This window comes from Phyllobates terribilis, unplaced genomic scaffold (genome assembly GCF_046119375.1).
Source record: "Phyllobates terribilis strain yellow unplaced genomic scaffold, ASM4611937v1 Scaffold_5__5_contigs__length_657084704, whole genome shotgun sequence".
NCBI classification, from domain to species: domain Eukaryota; kingdom Metazoa; phylum Chordata; class Amphibia; order Anura; family Dendrobatidae; genus Phyllobates; species Phyllobates terribilis.
Window position 1 is genome coordinate 452,760,515 of NW_027362765.1, and position 16,727 is coordinate 452,777,241.

Genomic DNA, 16,727 nt, shown 5'->3' on the forward strand with positions numbered 1-16,727 from the left:
CGACACCACAGAGAAAGAGTACGACACCAGGGAGAGGTAACGACACCACGGACAGGGGGTACGACACCACGGACAGGAGGTACGACACCACGGACAGGAGGTACGACACCACAGAGAGGGGGTACGGCACCACGGAGAGGGGGTACGGCACCACGGAGAGGGGGTACGGCACCACGGAGAGGGGGTACGGCACCACGGAGAGGGGGTACGACACCACGGAGAGAAGGTACGACACCAGGGAGAGGGAACAACACCAGGGAGAGCGGGTACGACACCAGGGAGAGGGTACGACACCAGGGAGAGGGAACAACACCAGTGAGAGGGTACGACACCACGGAGAGCGGGTATGACACCACGGAGAGAGGGTACGACACCACGGAGAGAGGGTACGACACCACGGAGAGAGGGAACGATCCCAGGGAGAGAGAACAGAATGTCATCCCGGAGAGAATACGACACCCCGGAGAGAGTACGACACCACGGAGAGAGAACGCCACCCCGGAGAGAGAACGCCACCCCGGAGAGAGAACGCCACCCCGGAGATTGACACCACGGACAGGGGGTACGACACCACGGACAGGGGGTACGACACCACGGACAGGAGGTACGACACCACAGAGAGAGGGTACGACACCACGGAGAGGGGGTACGGCACCACGGAGAGGGTTAACTCCGGGGAGAAGGTACACACCAGGGAGAGGGAACGACACCAGGGAGAGGGAACGTCACCAGGGAGAGGGAACGACACCAGGTAGAGGGTACGGCACCAGGGAGAGGGTACGGCACCAGGGAGAGGGTACGGCACCAGGGAGAGGGAACGGCACCAAGGAGAGGGAACGGCACCAGGGAGAGGGAACGGCACCAGGGAGAGGGAACAGAATGACACCCCGTTGCAGCAGTTAATAAGTTGCAGTTTCTTTGCAGGCAAGAAGAACGGCGGCACGGAGAGAAGGTACGACACCAAGGAGAGGGTACAACACCAGGGAGAGGGTACGACACCACGGAGAGAGGGTACGACACCAAGGACAGGGGGTCCGACACCACAGAGAGAGGGTATGACACCACGGACAGAGTATGACACCACGGAGAGGTGGTACGACATCACGGAGAGGGGGTACGACATCATGGAGAGGGGGTACGACACCACGGAGAGGGTACACTCCGGGGAGAAGGTACACACCGGGGAGAGGGTAGGGAACCAGGGAGAGGGTATGGAACCAGGGAGAGGGAATGGCACCAGGGAGAGGGAACAGAACGACACCCCGTTGCAGCAATTAATAAGTTGCAGTTTCTTTGCAGGCAAGAAGAATGGCGGCACGGAGAGGGTACGACACCAGGGAGAGAAAGTACGACACTAAGGAGAGGGTAAGACACCAGGGAGAGAGTACGACACCAGGGAAAGAGGGTACAACACCAGGGAGAGGGGGTGCGACACCACGGAGAGGGTACGACACCACGGAGAGGGGGTACGACACCAGGGTAAGGGTACGACACCACGGAGAGGGGGTACGACACCAGGGTAAGGGTACGACACCACGGAGAGGGAACGGCACCATGGAGAGGGAAAGGCACCACGGAGAAGGAACGGCACCACGGAGAGGGAACAGAACGACACCTCATTGCAGCAATTAATAAGTTGCAGTTTCTTTGCAGGCAAGAAGAATGCCGGCACGGAGCGGGTACAACACCATGGAGAGAAGGTACGACACCAGGGAGAAGGTACACACCGGGTGGAGGGTATGACACCACAGAGAGGGAACGACACCACGGAGAGGGAACGACACCACGGAGAGGGAACGACACCATGGAGAGGGAACGACACCAGGGAGAGAGAACAGAACGACACCCCGTTGCAGCAATTCAGCAGTTGTAGTTTCTTTGCAGGCAAGAACGGCGGCACGGAGAGGGTACGACATCACGGAGTGTACGACACCACAGAGAGGGTACGACACCAGGGAGAGGGTACGACACCAGGGAACGGGAATAGAACGACACCCTGTTGCAGCACTAAATAAGTTGCAGTTTCTTTGCAGGCAAGAAGAACCGTGGCACGGAGAGGGTACGACACCACGGAGAGAAGGTACGACACCAGGGAGAGGGTACGACACCAGGGAGAGGGAACAACACCAGGGAGAGCGGGTACGACACCAGGGAGAGGGTACGACACCAGGGAGAGGGTACGACACCACGGAGAGCGGGTATGACACAACGGAGAGAGGGTACGACACCACGGAGAGAGGGTACGACACCACGGAGAGGGAACGATACCAGGGAGAGAGAACAGAACGTCATCCCGGAGAGAGAACGCCACCCCGGAGAGAGAACGCCACCCCGGAGATTGACACCAGGGAGAGAGTACGCCACCCTGGAGAGAGTATGACACCAGGGAGAGCGAGCGACAACAGGGAGAGCGAGCGACAACAGGGAGAGCGAGCGACACCAGGATGATAGTACGACACCGGTCTACAGGACAATACTACACGACAAGCTTTGAGAACTGTTCAGTTCTTGCTGTCAGTAGGTTTGGAGAACACTGACGTAGGTCGTCCATTACTAGTATCCTCTGTGGGATTTCCCATCTCAGAAATTCGACAGGAGATTTATGGTCCATCTTTTCCTAGTCAACCACAATTGATTGTTTATTTGGTTAAATTGCAGATCATGTTCTTGCTCATTAATCTCTGTGGAAGAATAGATTTTTACATAGGATCTACTAGACATGTGAAATCAGACTATTAATTGTCAGACTGGCCCTGAAAAGGTCAAGCCCACATCTACACCGGCAATCTTGACTGCATTTGCTTCTATGAATAAAATCTTGTCATTATTTTTTTTTTCTTTAAAGGGGTATTCCCATCTCCAAGATCCTATCCCAATATGTAGTAGGTGTAGTAATAATATTAGCAAATGCCTCCAATTAGAAATGCAGTATAGTATTTTTGAATCGCTATGCCACTTACCTCATGTGCAGGCATTACAGGACCTTAGGTATCCACGGTTACGACCACTAGCAGCTAGTTGTCACTTTATCAGTGGACGTAACCATGGATACATAAGGTCCTCCAATACCTGCACATGAGGAAAGACATATCGAATCAAAAATACTATACTACATTTCTAATTGGAGATATTTGCTAATATTATTATTATTACACCTCCTACATATTGGGATGGGATCTTGGAGATGGGAATACCCCATTAATGCAAGTCTACATTCACTGTCCACGTGTGCTTGCTGCACGGCCGCCCCTTCAAGAACTTATACTGATTCAGTATTAATTTCATCACAAAGGAGAAAGTGGAGGTTTGCAGCAACCTTAGGGATCTCCATGCCAAGTTGTATGGATTTTGCAGTTGCTATAGGGGGGTGGGGGGGGGGGGATTGTAAACCCCCCACTATATGCTCATCCCCAGGTAACTGCAGCATGATTTTCTGCCAGTACAGCTCAGTCTACTGCTATGACGTCTCATCCCAAGTGACCACTGCAGCCGATAACTGATGGCAGCGGTCATATTTCCAATTGCAAGGTCCAAGCATCACTTTAGTATTCCTGTTATTTTAGCTTGAAGTGGGTCCGGTCACCAGATTTTGCAATACAGACTGTATACATTAAATAGATCTCCTAGAACCTGATAATGCTTGTGTACTTACGATGAGAATCAAAGTTAGAATGGCTACATAATCCTTTGTGCATTTTCTTGTCTAAAATAAAATAAACACTGTAGTTGTAGCCGGACACATAAAATGTTCAGTCTTAATATGAGGATTATACAGCCATTCTGACATGGATTTTGTAAGTAAATATACCAGCCTCATCAGATCTAAGAGGTTTATTTAATAATTTATTCAGTTTAAGCAGCTATTTATGGTGACTGATCCGCTTATTTTTTTTTATTTAGCTGTACAAGAGCTTGTTTTTTGCCAAACAAGTTGCAGTTTTAAATGACACCCTTCATTTTACCCTATAACGTACTGAAAAACGGGGATAAAAATAAAAACAAGTGCAATGAAATAAAACCCAATTTATTGTTTTTATGGTGTTCACTGTGTGGTAAAAAAAAAAAATGACACGGCAACATGGCTTTCAAATGAATGGGTCTGTGCGCACGTCAGCGCGTTTCCACGGACCGTGTGATCCACATGTAGACATGTCTGTTTTTGGCCGGCAGAACAGATCACACGGACCCATTCAAGTCAATGGGTCCGTGTAAACACGTACCGCACACGGATGCTGTGTGACACGTACCGGTATCTGGGAATCAGAGGTACAGTTAGCGCTGTTCCCAAGCGCTAGTGCTGAACGCTGCCATCATCATAGTCCCCTACCCGTGCTGCGATCAGCACCAGCAGGGAATAATGATGAGAGTTGTAGTCTGCTCTCGGTGTCTGCACCTGTAAAAGTAAGAATAAAACAGAAAAATCCATATACTCACCTGTCCTAAGTGTCCCCCGCTGTAATCCATGCGACCGCTCAGCAGAGGAGCTGGGGAGAATGCTCCTGCAGCGAGTGGGCCCCAGAGCTGCGCTCAGTAAGCAGTGTCCTGTCTCTCACTGAGCTCAGCACAGACCAGGGGCCCGCTCGCTGCAGGAGTCATTCTCCCCGACTCCTTGGTGTGAGCGGTTGCATGGATTACAGCGGGGAACACTTAGGACAGGTGAGTATATGTTTTTTAAATTTTATTCTTATTTTTACAGGTGGCTATACCGGGTGCAGACTACAACTCTCATCACTATCCCCTGCTGGTGCTGATTGCAACGCCAGCAGGGAACCATGATGAGGGCAGCGTTCAGCACCCGGCGGGGGCTTGGGAACAGTGCTAACTGTACCGCTGATTCCCATGCGCCGGTATGTGTGCTCCTGATGCGGCATACGGTTACCACACAGGCGCACACGGACGTCTCTGGTACCGGAAATATCAGGACGTGTGAAAGAGCCCTAAATGCCAGTTTTAGAGACATCTAAACAGTTAAAAGGACCTGTTACCAGATGAGAGGTGGCCAGTTTTTACTCTAATTTTATTCTTGCCGCTACCCTGATTGACATTTTTTTGTTGTTTTTAAATCTGCCATTCGGTTCCAGAGATATGGGCCATTTACTTAATGAAAATTTTTTGTCCTTTACCAAGGGTGTTTTTGCTCACAAGCTAATAATACAGAGTAGCCTAAAGACACGTCCCCGAGGATCCTGTGACCACGCTTGTAAAGACCATAAAAACTAGCACTAAATAAGAAGGCTCATATAACTGGAACCATATAGTGAATTTAACAAAAAAAAATAAAAAATGAATTACTCAGGGGAGGAGCAAGACTAAAATAAGAGGAAAAACTGGGACAGCAAAGCATCAAGCGAGTTCTGGTTGCTGCTGTTACAGGCAGATGTTGGCTGTGTAACAACTTGAATCTACCAGGTATGGTGCACGCTCAGTTCCTGAGCCCATTCCATGTGCCACGGGGATAGTGAGACAGAGAGGGCCCAGAAGACCGCGGTGTCTAGTTTCACAAACTCCTGCACTGGTTAGAAGTACTTCACCATCTTATAAAACAGTGCATGCTTTTTCCTTGCTAGCAGTGCAAGGGTTAATCTGTTCAGTTGAAGCTGCTGGAGCTTTCCTACCTGGATTGTCTCATCTGTTCAGTGTTGGCCACTCCCGTCTGCTATATATGCTCACCTCTGGCACTTAGGAGTTGCCAGTGTTCGTTCTTTCTGCCTGGTTTAGAGTTGGAGGTGTACTTTGTGGTTGGAGTTGGCATTTCGGAGATTTGTTCATGAGATTGTTGCTTGGGGTTTTGTCTGTGTGCACATCCCCATCCTCTCCTATTTTGGCTTCTCCTTCCTTTAACTCTCATGTATTCCACTCTGGTGAATGTATTTTGTATGGTTGGTATTTTCATCTATCCCTGCTGGTCTTCTCTTGTTTGTCTGGTTAATATGATCTTATACACCCCACTACCCTGGGTGTTTGGGGAGGAACAGATAAGGGTTGATATAGGAGCATAGCAAGGTACGAGACCCCCGCGTCTCAACCTTCAGGAGTAATCCAGGGGAAAGGGATAGACTAGGGCGCCCCTAGTTCTAAGAACCTAGTTAGAACCCATAGTCCCAACTCCATTGTGACACCATGCATGCAGACATGACATAGGACACATGTTGTGACAAGGTTGAAAGGAAAGTGTTGTTCAAAAACCAACTGTTTTAGGTCACTGTGTGGCCAGGGCCTTAATTCCAGGACTGTGCTAAACCTTCCGATTTATAGTACTGCAGTTAAGTGCTAGTGTGTCATTAGACGGTTGGGGAAAACCTCTTTTATAGTAATCTGTATTTTATAAAACAAGTAACAAATCAAATAACAATATTAAGAAGACATCTAATACTTTATGTTGAAACTGCCTTTATTACAAGTATATACAGGAAAAAGAAAAGAAAGAAATAGATATTTTTCTTCCCAACACCTATAGAAATCCATGTACACTAGTACTAAATAATCTGAAGTTGTAAGTGAATTAATTTCTCCCTGTAGAAGAGGATTTTTGGTACTCAACGTAAAAGCTTTCTCGTAGACTTCATTGGGGGGGGCACACAAACCATGGGTCCCTCAATGAAGCATCCGAGAAACATAAATTTGAGTGACTTTGCAACAAATTTATTGAATCCACATAAACTATACATAAAGTGAATTTTTTTTTTTACACATTTTTATAAGTAGTAAAATGAAGGTACTAAATGAATCTAGCTTGTCTGGATATTTAGGAACAGTCGTTCCTCGCTCTGGCAGCCATTCGCTGAAGCTTCACCTAGGTCGGTACCCTGTGGATAATAGTGATCGCTAATTTCCCCTGCTTGAGGGTATATTGCCATGTAATGAATGCAGTGGATATTCTACTGCGGATTCTCTAGTAGAAAATGTTCTACGTATACAGTACCAGTGTTGTCATTGAGATTTGACTAAATCACGTTCCCACGCTGTGGAAGAATAAAGAATATCATTGCGAAAATTGACCTGCGTTGCGGATTTGACACCTGCAGCAAGTTAAATTAACCTTTGCAATATAGGGCGAAATGTGAGTAAAGTCCAGACTTGTCACGCAGCAGCAAATTGTCACTGCGGATTTTACTGTGTTTTTATGATGCAGAAACTTTACTGGGGATTCGCCACATGAGAACATACCCCAATAATCCTAATATGAGACTCTCAGCTAAAAGGGGGCAAACAGCTCTCAGTAGTATTGGCAAAACGCTGCTGCCGCACCCTGTGGTCGTGCTGACCAGCGTATCTTTTACACATAACTTAAGGATATAGTCACAGATTTTTGTTTTCCAACATGGATTTTTAAAACAGATCCGCTTTTAAATCCACATCAAATAATTGCTTCAAATACTTTTATGGGAAACCCACATTACTGTGCATACAGAGAGTTTTTACGACAAGGTTTTGAAAACCCCGCAAAGGAAGAAAAAAATAAATTACAAGTCACTTTTTCATGCGGCTTTCCTGTGGAATCTGCGCTAAACTTGATTCTGTCAAATCAAAAGGGTGCAAGAGAAAAAAAAGATGTAAAAACCTCTTTAAAAACCTCCGGAAAACCACAATAAAAAGAAATTTAAAAATGTGTCGGATCAGAAAATCTTGTCAAACACCATTTGTATTTCTCTTGAAAACCATGTTGGATTTGACGGCCTTAAAAAAACAAACAAAAAACTGAACATAAATTAAGGGTATGTGCACAAAACGTCTTTTTCAGGTGGATTCTGCTTGGGATCTGTCAGCACCACAAATAATGAACATAATGCACAGCAATGTAAAAATGACAGTGTCCTATCCTCATCTGTTTTGTGAATCAGACTCGGCTATTAAAGTTTATGGGGATCCATTAAAACTGCTGAAAAGCCGAAGACAGACTTTGTACTTCAAGTTTTCTATCCGTGCTTCATCTATTTTTAACTGATCCATTGTGGAGAGTGAATGGATCAAAAAAAAAAAATCAGTCTCCATGTTTCAGTTTTTAAAAACTAATATGCAAACCAGATGACAAGGACAAAAAAAAGAAGATTTTTCATAAATATAAAAACGGAAATGGAAGTGTCAATGCAGCCTTATATCTATTCCTGGTTTTCATTTCTAAAAAAAACTGCATCCAAAACTGTATGTGTGATCCTAGCCCAACACAGAGTGCTCCAATGAATAACCGATTTTTTTATTTTTTTTTAAATAGCACAAACCACTTTAGGAATCAAATGTTTTGGAGGAGTTTTTCATTTCCTGAAGCAGTTTTGATGAGTTTTGGAAAAGTTTTTCTTTTTTCCTGAAGTGCCCGTTGCTGCATTACGATTGGTCATTGCATAGTTTCAAGAGGAATTTGAATGAAACCTCTCCAAATAAGTTTCAAAATCAATCTCTTCAACCCCCTCCCCAAAAAATACAAAAATAAAAAGTGTAAATTGGAAGAGTTTTTGAGGAAGATTTTATAAAACATCCATTCCAAACGCCTTTGTGTGCACACAGCCTAACGGGTCCACCTTTGCCCGGACTAACACTAACAACATAATTTACAGAGTTTCTGCTAAACTTTTCCATGGACAACTAAGGAATTATGTAAAACTACACTATGCAGAAAGTCATTATTTGGTTTTTACAAAGACTTACCAGTGCAAATTTATATCAGTGGTTTGCAATCAGCGGCTTAGTAACTACAACTCCCAGCAATCTGGAGACCATCACTTCTAATACCGAGCTCATTGATATAGGAGAAATATGCAATATCATAAGCACTGATTAGAATGATGCTTGTGACACTGACGACACATAAACCCGCAATAGCCCTGCCGCAGTGCTCATCCCACATCTTCACAAAGGGAACGTCTGTGTTCATTTTCACATCGTCTGAGCCCCATGGAGGAAAACTTTCAGAAAATCCTCTCAAGTCAATGGTATCGGAGAAAGGCCCAGGCCAAAGTGAAGGACGAGTAATCCATCCTGAAGGCAAACAATGCAGAACAAGGATACAGATTATAATAGGATATATTGGCCTTACATAAATGGCATCATTTAACTTATCACGGGTGTGTCAGAAGTGACAGTCGCCCTGCAGTTGGTTGCAGGAGATCTCTACGTTTGGCATTAAAGACACCTTCTTAGAGGCTGTCTCTAGGACCCAGCTGCTACCTTCCTCTGGCTAATTAACACCCTGGCCTGGGTGTATAAATACCTGCTGTCTGCTAGAGGGAGGTGTCAGCGATACTCACATTACCCTTTGTGAAGGCTCGGAGCAAGTGCATTACTTCATCCTCTCTGGAGGTATGAGGACGGGTCTTCATCTCGCTGAAGTCGACTAAAGCTAAACTATCTTCCCTTGTTTGTTCCCCTTGTTGTCTTTAGTTGTCAGTGGGCATCGACTAGCGCTCATCCCCCTCCCTTCCCTATCCAGGGCCTAACGCCAGGGAAAGACAGGGCGAGGTTCGTGTGTGGCAATGGGTGAAGAACCAATATAGGGTTGTTAGTGGAGACAGGGTGATATTAGATCAGCCTAGGAGGTCTCCACTTCCCACTTTCCCTAGAGTCTGGGCTCCCTTTCCCTCTTCCCTTTATGTTGTACTAAGTCTTTCCCACACCTTGCGTGACATAACTAGATACCTGGCACCAAGTGAGCACAGAAGGAAAGCGCGAGAGGTGATGCAGAATACAAGCAAATTTACTGCAATATTTCAATTACACATGCATTTAAATTGCAGTATACCTACAAACAGCTATACAACAATGTAGTATGGAAATAAAATGAATTGTTTATTGATAATCAAGAAATAAAAATCAGGAAAGGGATAAAAACAACACCCGATGGAAAACAAGGTGGGGACAGATAGTATATGCCACACAACTGATTGCGGTAAAGTAAATGTCATAAAAAGTAAGACAAATAACCCAATAGCTCATCAAAGACAGAATTTAGTAAATTACAGTATGCCAAAAACTGAACAATACAGTACATAGAGATAGTATATGCTATCTGTCCCTGCCTGGTGTTGTTTTTATCCCCTTCCTGATTTTTATTTCTTGTTTATCAATCAACAATTCATTTTATTTCCACACTACAATGTTGTGTAGTTCTTTGTAGGTATACGGTGTGTTATAAGACTACACAATAGTCTTCATACTTATTTCTTTGTGCAATAGTGCATGCAAATTGCGTTACATTATACGTTTACATATATCGTCAAGTGCCGATGAGCCAGCATGGAGGTAACGACACCCCTGTTGCAATACCAGAAAGCTAGGAACTTATTAACCAGCTAGCTTCTCCTCTGCCGTCCCTGGGCACCTGTGTTAATTGCTCACAGGCCGCCAGGCTGTCTGCCAGCTGGAATCACGTCTGCCCAGCCAGTCAAGGATTTCTGTGCAGAAACACCCTGCTTGGATTTAAAGCATCAGTGCACAAAACACAACAACGTGTAATATTCTGGCTGCAGCCGTGTGTTACTACCTACATTTTTATCTGTCCCCTCTTCTATTGAGCAACACGGAATTGCAGGATCACATTACATACAGGTCCGTTTATAGTCTATGGAGACACACAGGTCTAATAGGGACTGTATATATAATTTAGTAGGATCTAATATTTTAGATAGCTACCTGCAGGATTTCACACCCCAAACTATTTCAGTGTGCACGTAGCACTTTCAAAGACAAGTCCAGTGATACCTTTACATGGCCAGTCTGTTCCTCTGTTACTGAGAAATCAGCGTTTGATTGATATGGAAATGAGGCTGAAGGACTAATTGTAGAGCTGAAGCCTCTGTCACTCCAACTCTATTTCCCGCCTCCTGCTTGACTGATGACTCCTTTGCTTGAAGTCACACAGTATAGAGGCTTTCAGTCAATCAAGCAGCGGTGGCCCCAGTTCCATGGTTAGTAAATCATGTCATAGATACTGTTATATATCTTTCAAAGACAAGGCCAGGAATAGCGTTACATGGCCAGTTTGTTCCTCCTTTCCTGAGAAGCCAGCATTTGAATTGATAAGCAAATGAAGCTGAAGAGTTATAGGACATCTGAAGCCTCTGTCACTCCAGCTCTATTCCATCCTGCGCCGCCGCCGCCTCCTGCTTGACTGATGACTCATTTGCCTGAAGTCTCACAGCATAGAGGTAGTGGCACTGAGTGGAGAGTAGAGCTGGAGTGACAGGTTTCATGTATGTTATGAGAATGCTTCTTTCTTCAAATACAACCCCTGGCAAAAATTATGCCCATTGTAACCTTGTTTTTTTCTGTTTAGGTGTTACTGATGGCTTATGTTTAGCTTTTCTGTATGTAAATCCCATTTCCTTTAGGCGGTTTCTTACAGTTCGGTCACAGACATTGACTCGTTTCCTCCCATTCGTTCCTCATTTGTTTTGTTGTGCATTTCCTGTTTTGGAGATATATTGCTTTAAAGTTTCCGGTCTTGACGCTTTGAGGTCTTCCTTGGTGTACCAGTATGTTTGCCTTTAACAATCTTCCCATGTTGTTTGTATTTGGTCCAGATTTTAGACACAGCTGACTGTGAACAACCAACATCTTTTGCAACATTGTGTGATGATTTACCTTCTTGTAAGAGTTTGATAATCCTCTCCTTTGTTTGAATTGACATCTCTCGTGTTGGAGCCATGATTCATGTCAGTCCACTTGGTGCAACAGCTCTCCAAGGTGTGATCACTCCTTTTTAGATGCAGACTAACTAGCAGATCTAATTTGATGCAGGTGTTAGTTTTGGAAATGAAAATTTACAGGGTGATTCCATAATTTTTCCTCAGAATTGAGCGATTCCATAATTTTTTCCCTCTGCTTGGTCTGAAAAAAAATTACCCTTACTGAGTACCACATTTTTAATCTTGGTTTGTTTTAGTGTTTCTTAAAGCCCTAAAGTTGCCATTTGAAATGACTTTAGTTTTGTGCCATGTCTGTGATCTGCTTTTTTTCAACAACATTACACAACTGAATGAACATCCTCCGAGCCCGGTGATTCCATAATTTTTGCCAGGGGTTGTATATGGAGAGGAAATGTGCAGTGCAGTACTTTGAGAAGGCCATAGCTCTGCCCGGATTGTGAATTCTTTCCATACAAAGGTCACTTTCCCGACTGCGCTGCCAGATCGTTATATTAGCACATTATCAAATATTCCTCCACCAAAACAATATAAATATAGCTACAAAGTTTCCACTGAGCGCATCTTATAATTTACTTCTTTTATCCTATTAATGGTGGATAGGAAAAATATAAAAATAGAAATAATCACTGACGCGGACCTTGGGACTCTACTGCTTGGCACAATTTACACTTGCTGATTAGAGACTTCGAAAGTAAAAAGGAGTCACCGCAATTATATCCTGTAACAGTAATTAGGTAAAGTACAGAAAACATATAATGTTCTTCTAGAGAATTGCAGAAAAACCTACTAAACTAGTATTGCAAAGTGATTAATCACTCAATGCAATAAACAGTAACTATCCTATACAAATATAGGTTACCCAGTTTACAAATGGCCCCTACTAACTGTGCGCTCAAAAATGCGAACGAAGACCAATGGTCATGGTCAAGTGCTTCATGAAGAAAATGCAAGTCTCAAGTCATATGGCGTCATTAAGGTTTGACCATAGTGTTTGTTTGGTCTCGCTCGCTTCCTCATCAGATGAGCGGCGCTGAGGACTTTACACCTATATATAAGCTGCTGATGCATGCTCCTGCCTCCAGCGTCCCCTGTGATATATGTGCTGCATCCCCTGCGATGCATGTGCTGCATCCCCTGCGATGCATGTGCTGCATCCCCTATGATGTATATGCTGCATCCCCCATGATGTATATGCTGCATCCCCCATGATGTATATGCTGCATCCCCCATGATGTATATGCTGCATCCCCCATGATGTATATGCTGCATCCCCTATGATGTATGTGCTGCATCCCCTATGATGTATGTGCTGCATCCCCTATGATGTATGTGCTGCATCCCCTATGATGTATATGCTGCATCCCCTATGATGTATATGCGGCATCCCCTATGATGTATATGCGGCATCCCCTATGATGTATATGCGGCATCCCCTATGATGTATATGCGGCATCCCCTATGATGTATATGCTGCATCCCCTATGGTGTATATGCTGCATCCCCTATGATGTATATGCGGCATCCCCTATGATGTATATGCGGCATCCCCTATGATGTATATGCGGCATCCCCTATGATGTATATGCGGCATCCCCTATGATGTATATGTGGCATCCCCTATGATGTATATGCTGCATCCCCTATGATGTATATGCTGCATCCCCTATGATGTATATGCGGCATCCCCTATGATGTATATGCTGCATCCCCTATGATGTATATGCTGCATCCCCTATGATGTATATGCTGCATCCCCTATGATGTATATGCTGCATCCCCTATGATGTATATGCGGCATCCCCTATGATGTATATGCGGCATCCCCTATGATGTATATGCGGCATCCCCGGCGTCCCCTGTGATGTATGTGCTGCATCCCCTGTGATGTATGTGCTGCATCCCCTATGATGTATATGCTGCTTCCCCTATGATGTATATGCTGCATCCCCAGAGTCCCCTGTGACGTATATGCTGCATCCCCAGCGTCCCGTGATGTATGTGCTGCATCCCCTATGATGTATATGTGGCATTCCCTATGATGTATATGCTGCATCCCCAGCGATGTACATACTGCATCCTCTATGATGTATATGCTGCATCCCCAGAGTCCCCTGTGACGTATATGCTGCATCCCCAGCATCCCGTGTTGTATGTGCTGCATTCCCTATGATGTATGTGCTGCATCCCTAGCGTCTCCTGTTATGTATGTTTCAGCCCCAGTGTCTATGTGATGTATATGCTCCATCCCCAGTGACTCTTACATGATGTATATACAGCAGTCTCAGTGTATCCTATGTGATGTATATGGCAGTCTCAGTGTCTCCTATGTGAGGTATACAGAAGTCTCAGTGTATCCTGTAATGTTTATAGCATGCCTTCCAGTGTCTGAGTTCTATGATCTGTGAGCAGGTATGAATTTCGCACATTGAGGAGACCAGCAGTGTAACATACTTCTGTGTTCGGTATGACTTACTGCTGAGAGTTCTTTACAAAACTGATCACAAAGAGTTAACTACACTCCAGACAATCATGGAATAGCAGTTACGATTAGCAACATCATCTATACCACCCAGCCTCACCAAAGAGCAGCAGTTAAAGCCATCAAATAATTAATTGCTTGACCAAATATAGTAGATCATTTTTAAATTGATAATTTTGATGGTATAAATATCCAAATAGCCGTTGGCAGAAAAAACAGGTTCCCCACCCTGGATTAAAGGGACTCTGTCACCAGGTTTTCGCTGCCTAATCTGAGAGTATAATGATGTAGGTGCAGAGACCCTGAGTCCAGTGATGTGTCACTGACGGAGCTGCTTGCTGTAACTACTCTTTTAATCAGCAGATTATCACTAGAGAACTAGTAAACCTGCTGCCAGGTAGTCCAACCAGTTATACAGAGCTCAGCATTCAGAGAACTGGTAGAACATATGACATTTTTATTAGAGTTTCTACACATCTTTTATCCATTTAGTTAGTTATCGAGCCGCAGTATTATGTACGTGGATGTGGCTTTTTGCCATCAATCTGCTGTGCTTATAATATAAAGAATAAAAATAACATTTTTATGGTTAACACTGGAGATTCAGCAGACAGTGAAAATCTAACCAGTAAAATAATAATTAGCTGCACTGAGCAATTACATAGATGCTACGAGCCAGGAAAGCCGGCACTAAAACTGTCAGCTATAATGGACGTCTCGCTCCTCAGCTCACTGCAGCAACACGATTTACAGGGAGGACGGAGATGGCTGGTGTATCTGCACTGGACATTATTCACAAGGTTTCAATGGAACAATAGAAAAAAAAATGACATTTCCAACCACGCTGCACTCATTCCCCCACCAAGATATTCACGAAATTAATAATTTAAAAATAAATAAAATAAATTATTAGTATGAATTCTCTATTTAGAGTTTGATGACCTATATTCAGTCATTCATATCAGATCGGTAGGGGTCTGACGCCCAGCACCTCCAATCATCAGCTGATGTAGACAGTGTACAAAGTCAGAACAGCACAGCGCCATACACTGCGTAGTGGTCGGTACTGGGTACTGCAGCTTAGCTTCTATTGAAGCGAATAGGAGCTGAGCTGCAGTACCAGGAATGACCACTAAGTGTATGGAGCTGTGCTGCCCCAACTCCAACCTGACTGTTCGGTATCAGATCCCAATGATCTAATATTAATTGACCAAGTCCTGGACAATCCCTTTAATTCACACAGAAAAAAAAAAAAACACCAGCATTTTGGGGTGAGCAATTTTGTGAACACAGGTTAAAATGTAAATTCATTTGGAAGTTTTCTTTTATATTTCTATTATTACATTCATGGCTTTGGCACAAAATGAAAATCAAACAGTCTTGATGTGGTTTGCAGTTTTTTTTGTGCAAAAAATAAAAAATGCCATGTATTTTGCGGCAGGTTGAATGAAAGCTGCCAGATATAGAGATCAGGAAAATATTAAGCACACTACAAACAGTCCTGTATTTCCAACTTGTAGTGAAAATTTTGGATTCCTGGCAATTTTTCTTCCCCCAAATGTTGGCACTTTTTTGCTCCATCAGCCTTCCCCTACCTATTCTCTCACCTTACACCCCCCAACTTTTTTTTTACAAGCTGAAAAATTAAAGGACCTACAGGTGCATCTCACTAAATTAGAATATCATCAAAGAGTTAATTTATTTCAGTTCTTCACTAAAAAAAAGTGAAACTCATATATTATATGGCGTCATTACACACAGAGTGATCTATTTCAAGTGTTTATTTCTGTTAATGTTGATGATTATGGCTTACAGCCAATGAAAACACAAAAGTCATTATCTCAGTAAATTAGAATACTTTATAACAACAGCTTGAAAAATGTTTTTAAAATCTGAAATGTATGTTCAGTAAATGCACTCAATACTTGGTCGGGGCTCCTTTTGCATCAATTACTGCATCAATGCGGCGTGGCATGGAGGTGATCAGCCTGTGGCACTGCTGAGGTGTTATGGAAGCCCAGGTGGCTTTGATAGCAGCCTTCAGCTCGTCTGCATTGTTGGGTCTGGTGTCTCTCATCTTCCTCCTGACAATACCCTATAGATTCTCTATAATAGATTCTCTATGGGGTTAAGGTCAGGCGAGTTTGCTGCCAATCAAGCACAGTGATACTGTTGTTTGTAAACCAGGTATTAGTACTTTTGGCAGTGTGGACAGGTGCCAAGTCCTGCTGGATAATGACATTTCCATCTCCAAAAAGCTTGTCAGCAGAGGGAAGCATGAAGTGCTCTAAAATTTCCTGGTAGACGGCTGCGCTGACTTTGGTCTTGATAAAACACAGTGGACCTACACCAGCAGATGACATGGCTCCCCAAACCATCACTGATTGTGGAAACTTCACACTAGACCTCAAGCAGCTTAGATTGTGTCCTCTCCACTCTTCCTCCAGACTCTGGGACCTTGATTTCCAAATGAAAATTGGAACTCTGAGACCTTGTGGAGTGTGTCAATGACTGCCTTCTGGACATCTGTTAAGTCAGCAGTCTTCCCCATGATTGTGGAGCCTACTGAAACAGACGAAGGGGTATTTTTAAATGCTTAGGAAGCCTTT

At 44.2% G+C, this 16,727-nt stretch overlaps 1 protein-coding gene across 1 annotated transcript in view; it reads right to left on the reverse strand.

Annotated features, from left to right (window-relative positions):
* Nucleotides 1-6,373: 6,373 nt before the first annotated feature.
* Nucleotides 6,374-16,727, reverse strand: part of PCGF6 (polycomb group ring finger 6) — a 56,321-nt gene continuing 45,967 nt past the window's right edge. The window contains exon 10 of the mRNA XM_073685336.1: nt 6,374-8,973. Coding sequence (XP_073541437.1) covers nt 8,917-8,973 — 57 coding nt within the window. The 3' untranslated portion in view covers nt 6,374-8,916. The remainder of the gene's footprint in view (nt 8,974-16,727) is intronic.